The 21,660-nt window shown below is 42.0% G+C and overlaps 1 protein-coding gene and 1 long non-coding RNA gene across 2 annotated transcripts in view; one reads left to right on the forward strand and one right to left on the reverse strand.

Annotated features, from left to right (window-relative positions):
• Positions 1 to 13,679, reverse strand: part of sdccag8 (SHH signaling and ciliogenesis regulator sdccag8) — a 64,909-nt gene extending 51,230 nt beyond the window's left edge. Inside the window, exons 1-13 of the mRNA XM_083775147.1 lie at positions 13,557 to 13,679; positions 12,081 to 12,239; positions 11,654 to 11,739; positions 11,039 to 11,140; positions 10,483 to 10,578; positions 10,261 to 10,314; positions 9,308 to 9,372; positions 8,431 to 8,634; positions 6,837 to 6,975; positions 5,453 to 5,605; positions 4,915 to 5,049; positions 4,157 to 4,273; positions 175 to 317 (exon numbers count right to left, since the gene is read on the reverse strand). Of these exons, the coding sequence (XP_083631273.1) occupies positions 175 to 317; positions 4,157 to 4,273; positions 4,915 to 5,049; positions 5,453 to 5,605; positions 6,837 to 6,975; positions 8,431 to 8,634; positions 9,308 to 9,372; positions 10,261 to 10,314; positions 10,483 to 10,578; positions 11,039 to 11,140; positions 11,654 to 11,739; positions 12,081 to 12,239; positions 13,557 to 13,623 (1,520 nt within the window). The 5' untranslated portion in view covers positions 13,624 to 13,679. The remainder of the gene's footprint in view (positions 1 to 174; positions 318 to 4,156; positions 4,274 to 4,914; positions 5,050 to 5,452; positions 5,606 to 6,836; positions 6,976 to 8,430; positions 8,635 to 9,307; positions 9,373 to 10,260; positions 10,315 to 10,482; positions 10,579 to 11,038; positions 11,141 to 11,653; positions 11,740 to 12,080; positions 12,240 to 13,556) is intronic.
• Positions 1 to 21,660, forward strand: part of LOC310865945 — a 71,503-nt gene that overhangs the window by 13,874 nt on the left and 35,969 nt on the right. The window lies entirely within an intron of this gene.

Raw genomic sequence — 21,660 nt, forward strand, 5'->3', positions numbered from 1 at the left:
TAACAGTTACCTGGTGCGGTACAGTTGGTGTACTGGTCTGAACTGGACTGGACTGGGGCTGTGGCTGGGCAGAGGGCTGGGGAACACTGCGTGTGTGCGGGCGTCCATGTGTGTGTGTGTGTGTGTGTGTGGGTGTGTGTGTGTGGTGGCATGTATAATAGGATTAGCCACTACCTGGAGAGGTGCAGTTGGCGCTGGGTGTTTGCCAGCTGTTCTGCCAGGCTCACGGCTTCGGCCCGCCATTGGCTCCCGTCCCTCTGGACCGTCTCCAGGTGTTGCCGGCAGCCAATCAGCTCCAAGTTCAGCCTCTCCACTTCCTGTCCCGCCGAGAGAGAGGGGGGGGAGGAGGGAGGAAGCGAGGAAGGTGAGGAGAGTCTTATACAATAAAAGTGCCCCCTTATGACCTCCTTGCCCGAGAAATGCAATGAAAGCACTCTCAGGGGTTTGAATGATGTCTCAGCAGACTCAAGGTTAATCCATTTTGGACTAAAAAAAAGGCTTCTAAATCCTAATAGTTTTCTGAAAAACCTCATGTTTCTATGTCAGCGGTGCTCAACCTATTTCATGTCAAGGACCCCCAGAATTATCTCTATTGGGCCACGGACCCCCCCCATCTCAAAATATGTAGTTCCAGGGACCCCTCCAGAAGCAAATATTTTAGTTAGAAATGTTCGCTCTGAAATATATATTCAATGATTTGCAACACATTTTCATGACTTTTCAAAAATAGCGGACCTACAAGCTCGTAGCGCGCCACTCGGTGGCGCGCTATGAGCTTGTAGATCTGCTATTTTTCAATAGCTAAGGCATAACATAATGCTAACACCAAAAGGGGTTCCCGCCCAAAATGGGTTAAGGTACTGCAAATTATTATTATATTAGGCTTTTAGGCTATATTGCATATTTTTGGTTACAATAAGTGTTAAATAGCTCTATATTCCCACAGTAATCATTGCTATATAAACAGAAAATCTATTTTCTCTTATAGGATATATACCGGATGAAAAGTGCAATTGGAGGTGATGAAATAATGTGCATGGAAATTTGGGAATTGGAAAAATACTTAAAATGTTCCCTCTCCTGATTGGATGAAATTGGCGAGCCTGAGCAACCTTAACCCATTTTGGGGCGGGAACCCCTTTTGGTATCTGTAGCATTATGTTACACTTTAGCCATTGGAAAAATAGCAGATCTACAAGCTTGTAGGTCTGCTATTTTAGAAAAATCGTGAAAATGGGCCTCAAATCTTTATATATTCTTTCAGAGTTTCAGTTTTCAACTCAAATCTTTGCTTCTGAGGGGGGGGTCCCTGGAACAACATATTTTTCGAATTAACCGTGGAAATATTAGGATATAATTAATACACACCCGAGATAGCAGTGCTGCTAGCAGGGTGCATTTGGACATTTGCTATACCTAACTGTACCTTCTGTTAAGAAGAGGTATACTGTAAAATAAGTATTCATAGTTGCGTTTTATTTGTAGCATTGAGTCACAGCCTAAGTGTGTGAGAGACACCCACTCTTACCGTACAAAAATAACTCTACGCTGGCATACAGTAAGTCTCTTTCATACACAGTTCTACTATACGGTTATAATATGTGATCTCTGTTGTTTATCCCGTTTAGGCCCGACGTCGGAAAAAAATAAAAAAGGTCTTCTGAAAGAATATATATTCAAAGATTTGTGCCTCATTTTCACGAAATGTAAAAAAATAGCAGATCTACAAGCTCGTAGCGCGCCACTCGGTGGCGCGCTACGAGCTTGTAGATCTGCTATTTTTCAACAGCTGAAGCATAACATAACGCTTACTTAAAACACCAAAAGGGGTTCCCGTTCAGAATGGGTTATGTGAACCTGTGGCTCCTTCGGGGTACCCTCTGTCCCTCATCTGTGCAATTCATATTCATAAATATGATTATGAATGCATGTGCCCACACATGCCAAAGTGAAAGGTGGAATTGAATATGCAAAGCAACTTGAATGTGATTGTTGGTTGTCGTTTATTTTTAATAAAATAATTCCAAGAACTACATGAAATTATATATATATTTTGAGGGGCGCTATCCCCTCCTATATATATATATAGGTTTAAAGGAGAATTCCATACTAGAAGGCTTTCTTACCTTTCTTTGTATTTGTTACGTCCCCACCAAAGAGGTCCAGGTGTTTTTTTGTGCAAAAACTCCTTATTGGCTATTTCCCCTACCATAAGCCCTAAATGAATTGCATTGAATTGAATGGGGCTATGGGGTGTTGTGCTAATTCGCTTATTTCCATCGAAATAAGTAGTAAAGTGTGCCGCTTGGGTTATTATTTAAATTATGAAGAGAGGATATATACAACAAAAAAATTAGCACAACACCCCATACATCCCATTCAATTAAATGCAATTCATTTAGGGCTTATGGTAGGGGAAATAGCCAATAAGGAGCTTTTGCACAAAATAACACCTGGACCTCTTTGGTGGGGACGTAACAACTACAAAGAAAGGTAAGAAAGCCTTCTAGTATGGAATTCTCCTTTAATGTTTGTTTTTAGTTCAATGTTTGCTTTAAAAACGCCATTGACAATGAAGGGAATTTAATGTTTGTTTTGACATCGTTTGTTTTACATCACCATTACATCACCATATCAACAAGAGTTAGACTTTAATATATTAGCGCCGCTCACTTCACACAGGTGTGATTTTTCTTTTACAATACTGCACAATTTCATGTATTGTTCTTGTGCTGACGAATGGGTCAGATCACATGACTGAGTTTATACTGAGTTGCAGGACAATTAAAGCTGCTATAAGTAATAATATGTCAACATTTTAATTACTTTTTTCTTTTTCTTTTTGTTGTATTCAGACAGCCAGCAATGGCTCTCCCAAAAAAGGTAGGGTAACACTTTACAATAACGACCTATTATAAAGCATTTATAAACATTTATAAGCAGTTTGTAGATGAGTAATAATCATGAACAGACTGTTTGTTGACATCCGTAAATGTTTACCTACACATTTATAACTATGTGAATAGTTTACTACTTACTAATACCTTACTAATAACGTATAAATGATGTTTAAACATAGTTATAAATGTTTAGGTAAACATTTACGGATGTCAACAATGATTGTTCATGATTATTACTCATCTGCAAACTGCTTATAACTGTTTATAGATGCTTTATAACAGGTCGTTATTGTAAAGTGTTACCAAAGGTAGTCTCTGTGACACACCTAGGGGCCGCAATATGCATTCAAAGATGTTCCTAGAAGCTTTGTCATTGGTCGAAAAAAAACCCGGCCGCGATGACTAACCAATCAGGAAGCAGACGGGCGAATCGACCAATGACAAAAGCTTCTAGGAAAACCTTTGAATGCAGATTGCGGCCCCTAGATGTGTCACAGAGACTACATTTTGGGGGTCTGAATATCAAAAAAAGAAAGAAAAAAAAAGGTCATTAAAAATGTGACATATTATTGCTTATAGCAGCTTTAAGCACACAAAGACATTTGCGGGACACGTAGTCAGATTTGATGCGACGTTGAAGTTCTGCGTATAACGGCGTCACAGACCCAATATTTTTTGGGTCTGGGGGACACGCCGTCAATCCGTCATACGACCAGATATGCCATAGATCGAGCTTCAAGTGTTCATTTTGTTATGTAAATTGTCTTGTTCTTTGTGTTATGTCAAATGTGTGTAATAATGTGTATATGTGTTCTGCATACTTGGCTGCTGGGTCGCAAGGCAAATTTCAGTGTGAACTGACAATTACAGTACTGTATCATATCATATCATATCATTTTGCCGCAGAGGATTTTACCGTGCATAACCCATTTTGGGCGCAAACCCATTTTGGTGTTAGCATCATGTCGTGCTTTAGCTATTGAAAAATAGCAGATCTACAAGCTCGTAGCGCGCCACCGAGTGGCGCGCTACGAGCTTGTAGGTCTGCTATTTTTTGAAAAATCAAAGAGCGACTGACATTTTTAGAATCTGATCTCAGGTCAGAATGGAAAACTGTCAGGACGTAGAAGACATTTTTTGAATCTGATCTCAGGTCAGAATGGAAAACTGTCAGGACGTAGAAGACATTTTTAGAATCTGATCTCGGGTCAGAATGGGATAAGCAAATTGGCTGGTCAAGAACCAGTGTGACCGACCTGTGCAGCCTGCTCCCGCAGTCGGGCCGTCTTGGTGCCGAGGTCTCGGAGCTCGCGCTCTGCTTCGTCCCTCTGCAGCTGTGCCTGGCTCGCCTGGTAGCGCAGATCTACAAGCGCCTGATGAAGAAGAGAAAAAGGCCAGGTTAAATTACAAGTGAACAGATCTACAAGCGCCTGATGAAGAAGAGAAAAGGCAAGGTTAATTAACAAGTGAAGATCTTTCACCCCTGTTATGTTCATTGAACTCATCCTGGGGTGTGTGTGTATGTCAACGTTTGAACGTACCCAAATCCGATTATATCTCTTGGTGTCACGACGTTAATTTGAATTTTACAGGGACTACTAATTATATTATCCACACATACTGTGCTGTCAGCATAAGCATGCGTTACTGTCTTTAAATAAAAAAGGTTAAATATTCTTGAGAGGATCTGTACTCCTTCTCAAAACGAGTGTTGTTGTGTATGTGTTGAAATAATAAAGACTTTGGCGCCCTCATTTGGAATAAAGCAACCATTACAGTCAACGTTCAGAATTCAACTAGAAAAGAAGAAAGACGGAACTGGAAGAGAGAAGGTGAGTGCAAATGGATATTATTACTATTATTATTATTATTATTAAATTGTTAAACAACACAGTTTTGTAGAGAGAGAGAGAGAGAGAGAGAGAGAGAGAGAGAGCAGAGAGAGAGCAGAGACATAGGGGGGCGAACACGCAACACAGGTCACCGAACGGAATCAAGTCCAAAAGACACACACCTTGGTGCCGTCTTGTTCCTGATTGGTCAATTTGCGGAGGGTATCGTCCAGCTGATTGGTCAGTGAGCTCTTGTCCCTGTCTGCTCTGTCTAGTTGCCCTTCCAACTCAGCCACACGCTGGGAAAGACTGCTCACCTGACGACCACCACACACACACACACACACACACACACACACACACACACACACACACACACACACACACACACACACACACACACACACACACACACACACACACACACACACACACACACACACACACACACACACAGAAAGGAAATCGAAATCGATCAGTCACTAGGTCAGTAAACACACACAAACACATGTGTGTCTTAACAACATGAACCCTAGCAATCCCCGGGGTGAACAAACAAACAGCTCACAACGTGTCACATTGCTAAACGATGAGCTTGTAGATCGGATATTTTTGGGCAAAAGTCAACCGAGTATAAGGTTTAAGTGTTCATCGTACTGTGGGTTCTCTCACAAGTAAGACCTAATACATAGTGTACTGTACACACACACAGAGACTTACAGACTGTGCCAGCTCCTCTTTGTCCTTGCGAGCTGCACCACGGCCTTCCTCTCTGGCCTTTGCCACTCTCTCCTTTAGGGCCTTGGCCTCCCGCTCCATGTGCTCCCTCAGTCGAGCCAGCTCCCTGGACAGCTGCTCACACTGCACCTCCACCTACGCACGCACGCACACACACACACACACACACACACACACACACACACACAAACACACACACACACACACACACACACACACAGGAACAACTCATACATTACTGCCGCTAAAATAATGAGCCATTTAGTGTCGTGAAGCAGCACTGAATAGAGGACAATATATCAACAGTGTGTGTGTGTGTGTGTGTGTGTGTGTGTGTGTGTGTGTTTTGATTGAATGAGTGATTGAAATATTTATTAACAGTTACTGCAGAATTACAGTACATTTCGAGCACAAACTCAATACAAAGACTGTCTTTATCCGTCTTTATATAATTGGCTCAGTTATCAAACCATGACATTGTTGTCAGAAGCTCAAACACTGATTCAGATTGTAAGTGTAGTGCAATTCTTAAGACAAAGACAGAGTTTGCAAACTAAAGTAGCATAAACACAACACCAGCGCAATAACAAACGTGAGGTATTTTTTTTCTCCCCGAGTTCTGTCGGTAAGGCTCAAGGCTTTTGTCACATGATAGCACAGCTGATTCCCGGCATCGCATTAGGGGTAAAAAAGGTACCACGTGTATATAGCAATAATAATAATTACTATTATTATTATTATTATTATTATTATTATTAATAAACCATAGAATGAATTAACAGGTTACATGCAGGCATCACTTTAGGGGTAAAAATGTACCTTTGCACATAATAATAATCCATAGTAATAATTAACAGGTTGCCATTCCCTTAAGGTTTACAGGTTATATACAGTTCATATTCTTATTTTTACAGGTTAAACACTTAACCATAAACATCCCCTCTTTGAATTTTTTTGTATTTATTTGTTTTGCTATGTAGCCTACAGAAAATATCGGATCGGCAAATATCGGATATCGGGAAATTTCAAAATGAATATATCGGATCGGATCGGAATTGAAAAATCAGTATCGTTGCATCTCTAATATAGATCTGTAGTTTTCGCTCTTTTAACCCATTTTGGTGTTAGCATCATGTCGTGCTTTAGCTATTGAAAAATAGCAGATCTACAAGCTCGTAGCTACGAGCTTGTAGGTCTGCTATTTTTTTTTAATCGAAGAGCGACTGACATAGAAGACATTTTTTTTAATCTGATCTCAGGTCAGAATGAAAACTGTCAGGATGTAGAAGACATTTTTTTAATCTGATCTCAGGTCAGAATGGGTTAAAGGAAATGTTTGGTCAAAGTCTTTGAAAGTGAGTCTGACCCTGGTCTTCTGCAGCTTGAACTCCTCAGCCATCTCCACAGCCTGTTTGACCTGCATACAGGCCGACCACTCCCTCTGCTGCGCCTCCTGGTGGCTGACCCGCCCCGCGCACAGAGCCGCCATCAGCTCGTCGCGCTCCCTTGACACAGACAGATGGACGGACGGATACACAGAACACAACCGTCACACATGCAAACACAGACAGACAAACAGACAGACAAGACGTGAGCCCACAGTGCCGGATTACAAACACACGCCATCAGTATCAAATATAGCCAATTACCCAATTTACAATTTAAGCAAAGTGCAAATATCAAAGCCAGAGTACAGCCGGCATACTTCTACATCTGTGGACACAATAGAGCGTCGTAGTCCCGCCTCCTCGAGAGACCCGGGGAAAAAAATCCCCGTTCATTTTCCTCATAGACATTTCAGAAAGTATTTATTTAAAAACTCATGACAAACAAACACAATTTTTCGGGCTGAACAAATAATTAGAAAGAAGAAAACGGCAGATTACAATTTGTTTTGTTGTTGTTTTTCTTCTTTGTAATTATTTGTTTGGTCCAAAATATTTGTGTTTGTTGTCATGATTTGTCACGACAAGAGTTGGCTCATAAGGTCTTTAAATGAATACGTTTTGAAATGTCTATGGGAAAAATGCATTGGAAACTATTTCCTGGGCCTGGCGTCGTCATGAAAGGGGGCAGGACTGCGCCGCTCTATTGCACGACGCACGTGTCTTATACCAGTGGTCCTCGTTGTTTTCAGGACAAACTGAGCTGGGGACGTACCAACATAATCATATTTGAGCTGGGGACCGCCAACCCTGACAAGCACATGGAATTGTCAGAGTTGAGAGTCATTACATTTTGTCTTACTCGGCTCCACAGATATTGTGAAAATAGAAGATCTACAAGCTCACAATAGCTCGCACCGGAAGGCGTTGTGTCTATATCTGCTAATTTCACAATTTGTGCCTCTTTTTTGAGTGGTCCGAGGAACAGCTTTGTCCGTGTCCGTGTGTTCACCTATGTGACTATGAGCATCATATAATGAGTACCAGTAGGGGGCGCTGTTTGCCAGAGAGAGAGAGACAGTGCTGCAGTGTTGCCTGCTAATGAGAGAGAGAGAGATAGAGAGAGAGAGAGAGAGGAGGGGGGGGAGAGAGGGGAGTTGCACCACTCGGGTCACACGGGTGTGATTTTTATAGTATACCGCAGTTTGTTGATTACTTTAGTAATCGTAGTAGCAGTCTTTTTCTTTTGAGGTTGGTGTTAGCATTATGTTATGCTTTAGCTATTGAAAAATAGCAGATCTACAAGCTCATAGCGCGCCACTCGGTGGCGCGCTATGAGCTTGTAGGTCTGCTATTTTAGAAAAATCGAAGAACGACTGACATAGAAACATGGCTTTTTCAGAAAACTGTCAGGATGTAGAAGACGTTTTTAGAATCTGATCTCAGGTCAAAATGGGTTAAAAATGTCTTAAATTGTCACGTCACTGTCCCAACATCGTGTGAGGTTGTGTGTGTGTGTGTGTGTGTGTGTGTGTGTGCGTGTGTGTGACTGCGTGTCACGCTCTCTGCACTGACTTGGTGAGCCTCTCGATGGCCTGGATGTGCACGTTGGTGTGTGTGCCGGCCAGGACGGCTTCGTGCTGGGCACACTTCAGACACAGGCCCGCCACGCGGGGCGCGCCGCCGGCCTTCGCCGCCGCCTCCGCGGTCTGCGCCTCCCTGCGCTGGAGACGAGCTTTCGCCTCCTCACACTCCTTCTGACTGACGGACAACTCCTTCCTGCAGGGGACAGGAGAGAGGAGAGGTATAGTGGAACTTAAGGGAGGGAGTGGAAATAGTAGTATCTTTCCATTTCCGGAAAGGAAAATACACTTGCGATATTGCTTCTAAAACCTCAATGGGAATAACACACAAAATGTGAGAGCATATAAGGCATTTGGTTGACACCACTCAGTTCACACCCTTGTGAACTGAGTGGTGCAACTCCCCTCCAAATGTAGCGAAAATTGAAGATCTACAAGTTCCACATTGCATTGCATGTGCCAGAGCCACGCATGAATGGAATGGTGATGTGTTGACTCTTATTTAACCCATTTAGGCCTGACGTCGAAATAAAAGAAAACGTCCAAAAATAGCAGACCTACAAGCTCGTAGCGCGCCAATCGGTGGCGCGCTATGAGCTTGTAGATCTGCTATTTTTCAATGGCTAAATTATAACATAATGTTTAAAACACCAAAAAGGGGTTCCCGCCCTAAATGGGTTTTAACCACTCAACCATTCAACCTGGCGTTCAGATTTTGAGGCACAATTTCATACATATTCAAACATTTTCTAAAAAAGCAAATCTACAAGCTTCTATTCTCGTTTTAAATTTTAAATTGAAGGAGAAACCTTTTCTGTAGTGCTTCAATCAGTAGAGTGAGTTTTTATAGCTAGAGTGTGAGTGCTGACCTGAGAGATACAACCTGGGACTCCAGTGTTTCAGTCTGTGCCTGATGTATCACTTTCAACTGCTCCTAACACACACACACACACACACAATATATTATATTTATAGAGCAAATACTATAATGTCAGCGGTGTATACATTTACATTTTTATATTTCATGGAATTATCTAACCAAGAGTTGCATGAACAAGATATCAAAATGGATATTGGAGGCAACTCCTCATTTCCCCCACCCCCAAATTCAGGGGAACGTTCGGATTTCAGGAGGAATTCTTTGCCTTTTGCCATTTTTATTTTTCCTCATGTGGGCTTAAGCAGGGATGCAACAGAAAAATCAAACTACTGGTAAATCAGTTTAATAAAAATAAAGACTTTGTATTTGTTTCGGACCTTAAAGTGCAATTGTGCTGCAACCGTTAAGACTAATCAACTTAGTTGATTATAAAATATAATTTAAAAAAAATGTCCCCACGTCAATTCATTATAACATAAACTTGTTACATTAAAAACGAAAACGATTCTCTATTTTTGGATGAACTGGAAATGCAATCGACAGAATAATCTCTACAAAAATGATGGATAGATGGCACGCCTAGGCCTCGTTCACACGTACCAGACACCAATCAGGCAAATGTTTGGTCGTTTTTTGGGGGCCACCACAATGCTTTTCCAATGGGAGTCACATGGTTTGACCAAAACATTTTTGTTTGATGAGGGGCAGAACAGCATTCAAACACAAATGTTTGATCAAACCACGTGACTCCCATTGGAAAAGCATTGTGGTGGCCCAAAAAAAAAAAAAAAAAAACGACCAAACATTGCTTGATTGGTGTTTGGTACGTGTGAACGAGGCCCTAGAACGTGGTAAGGTGCTAATGAGATTCAAACGGATCACAAGTGAAAATGAACAGTGGACAGAAGGTCCACATGGACAGAAGGTATGGATGACATATACCAGTTTATTCTGCCATGTGAGGGCTTCTGTCGGGTTGTGGGTTGTTGGACACTCCTGAGGAACGCACAAAATAGATCTCATGAACATAAAATCTTAAGCAGACATTTTAGTATTCAACATAATATTACATGACATACACTGTGGTCATCATCTTTTGTCTCACACACACACACGCATTCTAACAACTGGCACTTTCTCCTTTTCTCTTTCTCGTACACACACCATTTGGGCCCGTATTGTGTTCTTCAGATCTGATTGTAGCTTCTCATTGTCTACCACCACTACCCGGACGCGCTGCTTCATCCCCTCCAGCTCCTCCTGAACACACACACACACACACACACACACACACACAGTCAGTCAGTCACAGAACAAACTTGATGGCATAATGTATGTATAGAGTTCAGTTTCTACCTACAGCATGATTACATTATCAAAGTGCACCTAGAGTAGATATTATTTGGTTACATGGGGACATATCTTTGGACACTGAACACATCAAAAAGAACTGTGGCACGTTGTCATCACTAAGACAAACGATTGACAATGACAAATGTAGCACCCCGCCAATGCAATTTTACAATTAGAGATGCAAGTGTCCGTTTTTTGCTAAATGCTAAACGCGCTTTGTGAGTGACAAGAGACCGACTTTTTCTGTAAATGTCAGTTCTGCGTGGAACACATCGCAAGCATTGTTGGCAGAGAAAATGACAGAGAAAATGACTCTGATATGAGCATAACACATGCACAGACATGAAAGGGAACACAACACACACACCGTGCAGAATTTGACTTGGGCTTCCAGATGTTGGATGTACTGCGACTGGTTGCAAATCATGGGGATCAGGTCCTGAATGGCCACCCCCTCCTCCTGCGTTCTCTGACAAAAGTGTGATCATCATCATCATCATCATTATCATCATCATTATCATCATCATAAATTTAAACTCGGAGTACAACTGAGGGGCAGGGCCTAATTTTCAATGTAGACGAAATACAAAACACAAGCCTTGAGCAACCCCGCTTAAGGACCCGTGGTCCAACACTGTTTTTTCAGTGTTTGTTGTGTGATAATAAATTAGGAATTATTATTCCAGGAGGTCCTTGGCAAAAGTAGTTAATATAGCATCGCAATCATTTTAAGCCACTTTATCCATTTATATGTTGGCTCTTCAAAAATAGCAGATCTACAAGCTGCTATTTTTGAAATTATTCGAAAAATATATTTTATCATAATTATTATTATTATTATTTTTTAACATAAAGATTCTCTTCTGGGGTCCCTGGCAGAAAAGGTCCTTACCATGAAAACCACTGCTCTATGGGACCACCACAGTCAACAACGTGTACGCAGGGATTCAGTGGTTCAAATGTTTAGCCTGTAGCGAGGTACCTTAGGTGGAGATTGGTTCTTTGAAGGGGAAAGAGGAGAGTGTGTTTCCTTTCGTTGTTTCTGTAAGAGGCTTCTCAGCTGGTTGACTAACACAAAGATAGAGACACGCACAAGAAAGGAATATGTCATTATTATTATTACTACTGTGTGTGCCAATGGAAATCAACAGGCTTACTATCAGTGGCTGTATACACCGGAACCAAATACCAAACATTTACGAGCTTGTAAATCTACAGATGTTTTATTTATTTATTTAATCTTGAAAGTGTGAGAGCTACTAAGGAGATGTATTTGTAGAATTTGGCCCAAGCCCAAGTTGGTGGTCTAGGTCGGACTCTCCAAAAATCGGGATTGGCATAGGACTCCAAAATCCAGCCTTGGTTGTTGGGCTCTTGTAAAAAAATATAAACATCTGACAGTACGACACCTGCTTGGCTCTGAGTCCTCTGGGTCCACGCTGCCTGCTCCTTCTCCTCCTCTCCAGCCAGGAAGGAGAGGGGGCTTCGGACCGCCCCCGTCTCCTCTCCATCGTCGCTCCTCGCCGCCAGGGCACTGCTCAGCTGCTGGATGCTTCGGTTGGCCCGCTCTGGAAGCAACCCAACCCAACATTATTAACGTTATTGTCTCCACCAGCCGAAGTCATGGAGATTAGAGAGATTATGTTTTGAACTCCATCCGTCCGTCTGTTACCAGCTGCCAACGATGCCAACGATGAACCTCTGCCCCATATTTTCCAGAATGGCCTGTTATAGCGCCACCATGAGGCAGCTTTTCACCTTTGTTTTACCTATAACTGCACCCATCTGCGTGAAACGTTGCATGCACACTCCCTAGAGGCCAAGGACAAACCTTTGACCTGCATTTTTCACATCTGCCTTTCAGAGTGCCACCAGTAGGCCGACATTTGTAAAACACATTTATTACATTTAATTATTACTCCTCCAGATTCTGTCCAAAAATCCCGCAAATCGTTACACCGTATCTCTATAGTCATGTGCTCAAGACGGATCTGTCCAATATTTCATATTCCATCCTAATTGGCCAACATTGGCTTTCAAAGTTTGCAGGATTGGCCCGTTTTGAACAAAAAGCCTCAAATCATGAACCCAGCGTGCAATTTACGTGAAATCTTTCACGCACTTTCCTACTAGGCTGAGGAATATATCCCACCCTTTTCACATTGACCTGTTATCGCACCACCCAACAGGTGGATCTTTGCAAAACACTTTTTTGGAACAAAATGCCTCAAATCATCCAATTGCCATCAAAGGCATCAGAAGAAATGGCATCCTTTCACATTGGCCTATTATAGCGCCACCAGGAGGCCACAACCTGTCCTGGTGGAGACTTGTGGGGCACTTTTAGGACATAATATTATCAGGAGTTGTCAGGACAACGTTATGAGGACAAAAGAGAGATGTGCATTTTGAGCTAATTTCTTCACCATTACATCGATGAAAATTAACTTTTTTTCCACTCTCTCCCTTTGATTTCTCACTATAACTAAAGTGGTCCATCCTTAATTTCTTGGTATAAAGAGGGTCAGCAGCAGTTGGTGAATGGTATACATTATAGCCTACTGTATGAGAGAGAGAGAGAGAGAGAGAGAGAGAGAGAGAGGATAAGACTAGAGGCTACATATAAAAAGGTAATTTGTGACTGTGAGTGTGAGCTGTCCATTGCTTCATGTTGCTCATTAAATTTAAAAGGCACAAGTCAGTGATTCAAACTTAAACGAAATGGTTAGCCAGAACACCAAACCGTTTTAAATATATATAATAGAGAATGTATTCCAAATACTTGGAATACATGAAAGGTACTGTATTTATGTAATTGAAATGTATATGTTGTATTTTATCATTATTTTCTCAGCCACTCTAGAGTGCAATGTGAACGTGTGTACCTCTCAGTGTCTTCTGGTAAACATCCAGTTGTTGCTCCTCATCCTCATCAGAGTCCAATGGTTTCATTGAAGACGTTTTATTTTGCAGCGGGACTAACTCCAGCCAACTTACTTATGTACGCACAGTCAGCAACTACTAGCTAACGAGTAACAACAACAAACATCATGCAGGGCTTTCTCAACGGCTATCTTTGCATGGAAGGTGTGTTTGATTCTCCAATCGGGTGTCCCGAGAACGTATTCTCGCTCTGTACAACGACTTGTCTGTGACTGTGACGGCACTGAGAAATAAAACGAGCACACACACCAATCAGCCCATGACATGATTTCTCACTTCCGTAAACACAAGCAGCCGGCATCCGGGAGATTTGTAGTAGGAGTTTCTGTTTCCATTCGCGTAGCACGTCTGCCCCCGTGTGGTGAAGATGGTGTACTGCGAATTGAGTAAGTATCACTCAGCAGTGGTTCTTCAAACGTGTTGAATTAATATTATTTCAAGGATAACTCCGAGAGTGTACAAAATGTAGACATTTTGTAGACAAAATGTAGACTCTGAGAGTGTACATTTGTACACTCTCAGAGTTACAGACCTGTAATGGGGCCATTTGGAGCCCCTCAAGTATAACTGCATGTGACTGGATTCCTTGGCCTCACTTTGAGAACCATGCAGTGGCGTGCACAGATAGACACTAGGGGTGCTAGAGCACCCTTTGGCCTTTTGGCATTATGTTATGCTTTAGCTATTGAAAAATAGCAGATCTACAAGCTCATAGCGCGCGCTACGAGCTTGTAGGTCTGCTATTTTTTGAAAAATCGAAGAACGACTGACATAGAAACATGGCTTTTTCAGAAAACTGTCGGGATGTATAGAAGACATTTTTAGAATCTGATCTCAGGTCAGAATGTGTTAATTAAGGCAACCGGCCGGTTCCACATGCTAGGTGCCCTTTTTTTCACTTGAGCATGCACCTGCCCCTCTAAATGTCTGTGCACGCCACTGGAACCATGCACTGACTCGGAGCAGAGGCATTGATGATAACAGACGGTCAAATGAACAGAGTGTCGAGGAAAGAGAGCTAAAAGTAACCATAATAATATAGCAGGAAGTAGGAACGCTGGAACAGTGCTGCCAGTGTGTGAGTGCCAGGGATTCTTCTCAGACTGAGTCAGTGTGTTCTATTGGTGCAATTCCAAAGCAGCAGTGCCTGTGTTGGTGACTCACTTCGAACATTTAGCAAGCCAGATTAAAATGATAAATCAAATAATAATGACATATATAGCCTACATTGGTAAATGCCAATGATCAGTATTGATTATGTTGTCAACGAGACGTACCGAATCCAAGTTAGATTTGGGAGGGGGGAAAAAATGATTTCTTCTTTCTAACACTTTCTGGGTAATCCTGCCTTTGCACATTAATCATGAAGGTTTGGTGGTTGATAGATGTTTGCATTACAATTGGACTACATATGAGTCATACATGTATTGATTGATTGAAGTATTTATATATATATAATATATATATATATATATATAATTTAGTCCCTTGTTTGTGTCGAATCTGGGTGTACAATACTGTTTCATTGTTGTTTATGTTTGTTTTTTACTTTGGCCTGTCGGCTTATTTTCCATTTCTCTTAACATAATCAAGCCACATGAGTCATATACAGTAGTAGACACACACACACACACACACACACACACACAACTACAAATCAAACACAAACACTGATCAGATAGAAAGAGAGAAGGGATGTAAGATAACATGATTGCTTGTTGCATTAGAGGCCTAGCATCAAGAGGTCAAACGTAAAAGTTCTCAAAGTCAACAGTCTACACGAAATAGAATGAAATAGGATGAGTTTAAGCAACTCAGTGGACAGACACACATACACACACACCACGCACGCCCACGATATATGATAGAACTTGTATAACATATAGCCTATACTAGGAGAGGTGAATGAACACTCACCATGTTTTCAGTGTACACAGGTTTAACCCATTCTGGTCTGGACGGGAACCCGTTTTGGTGTTTTAACTATAAGCATTATGTTATACTTCAGCTATTGGAAAATAGCAGATCTACAAGCTCATGGTGCGCCACCGAGTGGCGCGCTACGAGCTTGTAGGTCTGCTATTTTTGAAAAATCGTGAAAATGAGGCACAAATATTTGAATATAATATTCTTTCAGAAGACTTTTTATTTATTTCGACGTCAGGCCTATTTAAGATATATCATATACTCAGGGTGTCTGACAGAGGAGTTTCCTGTGTGGAAACTGGTTAACCAAAGTGACTATGTTTTTTCGACATAACGGATCACACAGGCACAGCGTACTAAAGTGTATAGGCCTATAGGAGAACGTTTGAAAGTTGAAGGTTTTGCATGCAGGGGGTTTCCAGGAAAACCACAGCAACATAACTACCTCTCACAAACCCATGTGGGTTAACTACCTCTCACAAACCCATGTGGGTTTGTGAGAGGGAGCACGCCCACGCAAAGTGTTGCATACCTATAACCTGTCCCTTTGTTAGGTATAATGTCACCTCTGCCCTACCACCATACAGACCCATTCACAGTCACATCTCCACTCCACCATACAGACCCATTCACAGTCACAGTCACACAGTCACCTCTGCCCTACCACCATACAGACCCATTCACAGTCACATCTCCACTCCACCATACAGACCCATTCACAGTCACATCTCCACTCCACCATACAGACCCATTCACAGTCACAGTCACACAGTCACCTCTGCCCTACCACCATACAGACCCATTCACAGTCACCTCTGCCCTACCACCATACAGACCCATTCACAGTCACCTCTGCCCTACCAACATACAGACCCATTCACAGTCACCTCTGCCCTACCACCATACAGACCCATTCACAGTCACCTCTGCCCTACCAACATACAGACCCATTCACAGTCACCTCTGCCCTACCAACATACAGACCCATTCACAGTCACCTCTGCCCTACCAACATACAGACCCATTCACAGTCACCTCTGCCCTACCAACATACAGACCCATTCACAGTCACCTCTGCCCTACCACCATACAGACCCATTCACAGTCACCTCTGCCCTACCACCATACAGACCCATTCACAGTCACCTCTGCCCTACCAACATACAGACCCATTCACAGTCACCTCTGCCCTACCACCATACAGACCCATTCACAGTCACCTCTGCCCTACCACCATACAGACCCATTCACAGTCACATCTCCACTCCACCATACAGACCCATTCACAGTCACATCTCCACTCCACCATACAGACCCATTCACAGTCACATCTCCACTCCACCATACAGACCCATTCACAGTCACATCTCCACTCCACCATACAGACCCATTCACAGTCACATCTCCACTCCACCATACAGACCCATTCACAGTCACACAGTCACCTCTGCCCTACCACCATACAGACCCATTCACAGTCACATCTCCACTCCACCATACAGACCCATTCACAGTCACATCTCCACTCCACCATACAGACCCATTCACAGTCACATCTCCACTCTCCTCCTCAAACACCCACCTCCCACTCACGGATCCACTCTTTCCAGAGTAAAATCGCTGTGTGTGTGTGTGTGTGTGTGTGTGTGTGTGCGCGCGCGCGCGCGCGCGCGCGCGCGCGCATGCGTGCGTGCACGTGCGTGCGCGTGTATGTGTGAGTATAACAGCGAGTGGGTGTTCCCATTCATAATTTGAGGACAGTACAGTCAATTTACATTGATTTGAAATTGTGGGGACACAGCATGCTGTGCTTGAGAAGAGCAGAGAGATATACCTTATACGGTTTGAGGTTTGTTTCCTGGGGTATGGAATAGCAAACAACCCACATAGTTTTCAGCCCAGATATAGTCAGAATCTTACTTTTATTATTCATAGTAACAACTTAAACCCTATATACTAGTACTTAGTTGGCCAGAGATCCCCAAGGGTTTGAACCCTCCTTTTTTTCTTCTACACTATATTATCTTCACTGTTGCAAGCCGGGGCAAATTGTGAGGTTATAGATCAATAGCGACACTAATGGGTTCATGTGGTTCATTATTATTATTGTGGTTCATCTTTGTTATAGGCTTTATTATTATTATTATTGACTTATATGCTTGTATTATTCTAATTAGCAGTCTATAATAAGAAAAAAGCACTGCCTGGCATTGGATGATCATCACACCATTGGAAAACAGCCTATAGTGATCATGGCCAAAAAAGGTTGCCCACCCCTTTGGCCTCAGTTATCCTCTTACTCAGTGACATGCTCGTATGACCAAGTATAGATTAGAGTTCGGCATCCTACTCTGGAGACAGACTGTGCCACGGCCTCTCAGCAGACCTAGTGTTAGGCAACACATAGCATGAGGCAGTGAGGAGATGCTGTAATATGAGTGCAATGTTGAAATCGTGTGAGTGTGTGTGTGTGTGTGTGTGTGTGTGTGTGTGTGTGTGTGTGTGTGTGTGTGTGTGTGTGTGGCGTGCATGTACTGTATGTATCCTAGTGTAACAAGCAGGGCCGTCTGACACACATTCTGTGGTAACACAGATAGCAAAAAAACGTTTTTCCTTTTCTATTCTGAACAAAAAAAAGGTCTGGATCTAAATTGTTATGCAAAAATCACACCTGTGTGAAGTGAGGAGCGCTCTTATCATCGTACGTCGTCCATACGTATCCAGAAATACGCAATTAATATTAAATTAACATTATATTTATATATATATATACTATAGTTGTCATATAGTTTGTCTTTCTGTATCGCCACTTTAAAGTAATCTCCAACAAGAATTAGAGGTCTAGTATATATTGTGTCAGAGAATTTGTCATCATGACGTAACATGTCTATTTTCTCTGTCTATTGCTTCATTGTTAACGGGAATTTGTGTAAGACCGAAATAGCCTATTTGCTCGTACACATATGACGTAAATTCTGCATTCATTGTCAATGGCATTTAATGTTTGTGTTAGGACAAACACTACACACTATACCAGAACATTAACTAACTGAAGCGCTCTCTCACCCCTCCCAACATTCACGCACGCACACACACGCAAGAAGCAGACGAGGCAAATATCAGATTTCGTAATAAAAATAATTCATTTGCAGGACAACATATAAATAATTATTGAATCACACAATACAGATAATATTTCCATATGAATAAATACTTAACAAATAAAACAAGGCCTTTTTTTTCATACAATACCCTATCGTTTGAAAGGTCACATGAAAGAAAACTTCCACACCATGTTCACGTTTTTTTTTTTCTCCTCTTGTTTTTCGCGTGACACCTGCTTTCAAACGCCGACGTTCTGTCTGTAACCAAGACAAGACAAGAAGTCATGTGCAACTCTGTGATGTCCTCCCATTCATGTCCCCCCCCCCCCCACTGCTCCGTTCCCAAAACTTTGAAGGGAGGAGAGGCTTAACGAGTCGACCGCTAATTGGCCTTATAATTGATTAAGGTTTGTCTAGAGGTGATTAAAGCACACAGAGAGAGAGATCTACATATATGCTGTCGGCGCTTGGGCTGGGCGGGCCCGACAGCTGATGATACAACAGCTGAACGAAGAAAGGCAAGAACCGGGAGCCCGTTTTGTCTACACATTTCTAAGCCGGAGCCATAGGTATACACAGTAAAATGTATAACTATTTGAGTGTAAAGCTTATTTTTTTTGTTGTTGTTGCATTCTCAAGAGTATAGGAGTAGATGTCTGCACACTGCTGCGTTTTTCCGCAAAACACGTCCAGTCTGCAACCTTTAAACACTGAGCATTTTACTACATAGGCATCTGTCTACGACAAAGCGCTTGTCGTGAACAAGGACTGAGTTTAAATGTATGAATTAATTTAGGTTTTGTTTTTGATGATACAAATGTCTGTACTTTTGTTTGAACAACTTAGTCTGTAATTGTGATGAAATTGTCTCTCGTTTGGTGGATTATACACTGCATGGGAAGGCATTGAGACTGAGGGCTCTGTTTTAAGTTTTAACCCCTTTTGGTGTTTTAAACATTGTTATAATTTAGCTATTGAAAAACAGCAGATCTACAAGCTCATATAGCTTGTAGGTCTGCTATTTTTGAAAATATTTTTTTCAGAAAACTGGAGGATTTAGAAGATTTTTTTTATTTTTTTCGACGTCAGGCCTAAATGGGTTTTAAAGTGTTACCTAAAGTTGTGTAGAGAGATATGCCCGATTAATACTTTGTTGCGTGCCAGCCTGCATACCGATAAATAGCCCATCTACCTGTATAAGCTGTAGAATGCATCATGATGCAGCGCATTGTGAGCTTAATTTATAGCTATTTTAGGCACGCACCCAAATATAAACCAGGCTATAGTAGTATATCTATGGCTCCATGTCTTATCTACACAGCAGTTAGTTCTCTAGAATGGTACAGGCTGACCATTTCTTAAGGTGGTGACAACCGTTTGGTAGATGATGGCACATATCAGTTGTTTTTGGCAGGAAAAAAAAAAAACCCATTTCAAATATATTAGAATCTGAAAAAAAAAAAACTGAAAAAAAACAAAACAAAACAGGAATGTCAGTTTGGCACATTTCAGACACGTGACGTGTGGTGCATGTGCTCTGTGTGCATGTGCACAGCAAAATCCTCAGTATTCATTTGTAACTCTTGACAGTCTACAATATACATTATACGGTATACATTTGTAAACTCTCAGAGTTAAATGAACACCGAGGACTTTACCGTGTGTGTGTGTACTAGAGATGAGGCATCGGGGTTCGAAGGTCCTACAATGCTGTCCCGTATTCAGAAAGCATTTTGTGGGGGATTCCATAGGATTTCAAACAATATACTTGAAGGCAAAGCTGATCGAGGATCAGCCTCGAGACTGTGCCGTAAGAAGCAGCAGCAGCACAAAAACACATTCAGATAAGACATAGGTCAGCCAGAGCAGGCAACAGGAGGGATTGCTGTCTGAGCGTTTTGAAAACGGTCGCATTGGCCATAGCTGAAGGAAAGGGTGCGTTCCTCGCTTTTATTCGTTTACCTTTCTAATCACACTGCTGCAGTTGGGCTGGGGTGGGGCGTTTACAATCGTACAGAGGTGTGTCCATGTATGTGCGTGCATGCTTGCATGTGCATGGCGGCAAGGTTGTTCATATCGTTATTTTTGTTTCTCCCTTCCGGTTATCCTCTCCTGACAGCGACAAGATCAATGTGTGTGTGTGTGTGTGTGTGTGTGTGTGTGTGTGTGTGTGTGTGTGTGTGTGTGTGTGTGTGTGCCCCCGCATGCGCGTGTGCGTTGGTGTCTGTATGCACTATGCAAGTGTAAATGTATGTGTCTGTAGGTGATTCAGTGGTCAACAGTTAAGTGAACAGGAAAACAACAACCAAAGGCAACATATTCTGTTTCTGGGAGAGTTGGGAGAAAGAAAGAGGAAGCGAGGGACCCTCGGAGGAGTCCTATGTTTCTACTGTATTCTCTGACATGTCTTTGCTCACACACCGCCACTGCGTTGGCCTACAATAATGAAGAGGCTTGTATTTCTGTACATGTATGTACAGTAGCACCAGAACTATAGCAGCAGTCTGCCCTGTCTGTTTGACGCTGATTCTAGACACCACAGTCTCTTTGCACTTTCCATATTGCTTCGGTTTAGATTTTTCTTTTAAGCATTTGGGATAGAAAAAGAGTTTCGGGAATTGAACTGGAAAATGTTGAATCGTGGTCCGTAAGCCTATACATATACACTCAGCTTTGCTGAGTTACATTACCTTATTAATTTAATAAGACATTAAATAAAACCCAAGACTTAATTACCATTTACTTGTACTATTGTTTTTAAATAGTCCAACTGAATTGATTGTTTGAATTTGGTGCACTAAAGCCTAATGGTTGTAAACATTATCTGAAATACTTTTCTCTGGGACAGATTAATAATGGCTGATTCAGGTATCCAACTAATTGGATGCGACTGTAGGGCATCCCATCTTTTTTATCAGCCCAGGGGCAGGCAGACATTACAGTTTAACCCCTGTTGGCGTTTTAAGCATTATGTTATACTTTAGCTATTGAAAAATAGCAGATCTACATGCTCATA

This window comes from Protomyctophum parallelum (genome assembly GCF_964188405.1).
Source record: "Protomyctophum parallelum genome assembly, chromosome: 10".
Taxonomy (NCBI): Eukaryota; Metazoa; Chordata; class Actinopteri; order Myctophiformes; family Myctophidae; genus Protomyctophum; species Protomyctophum parallelum.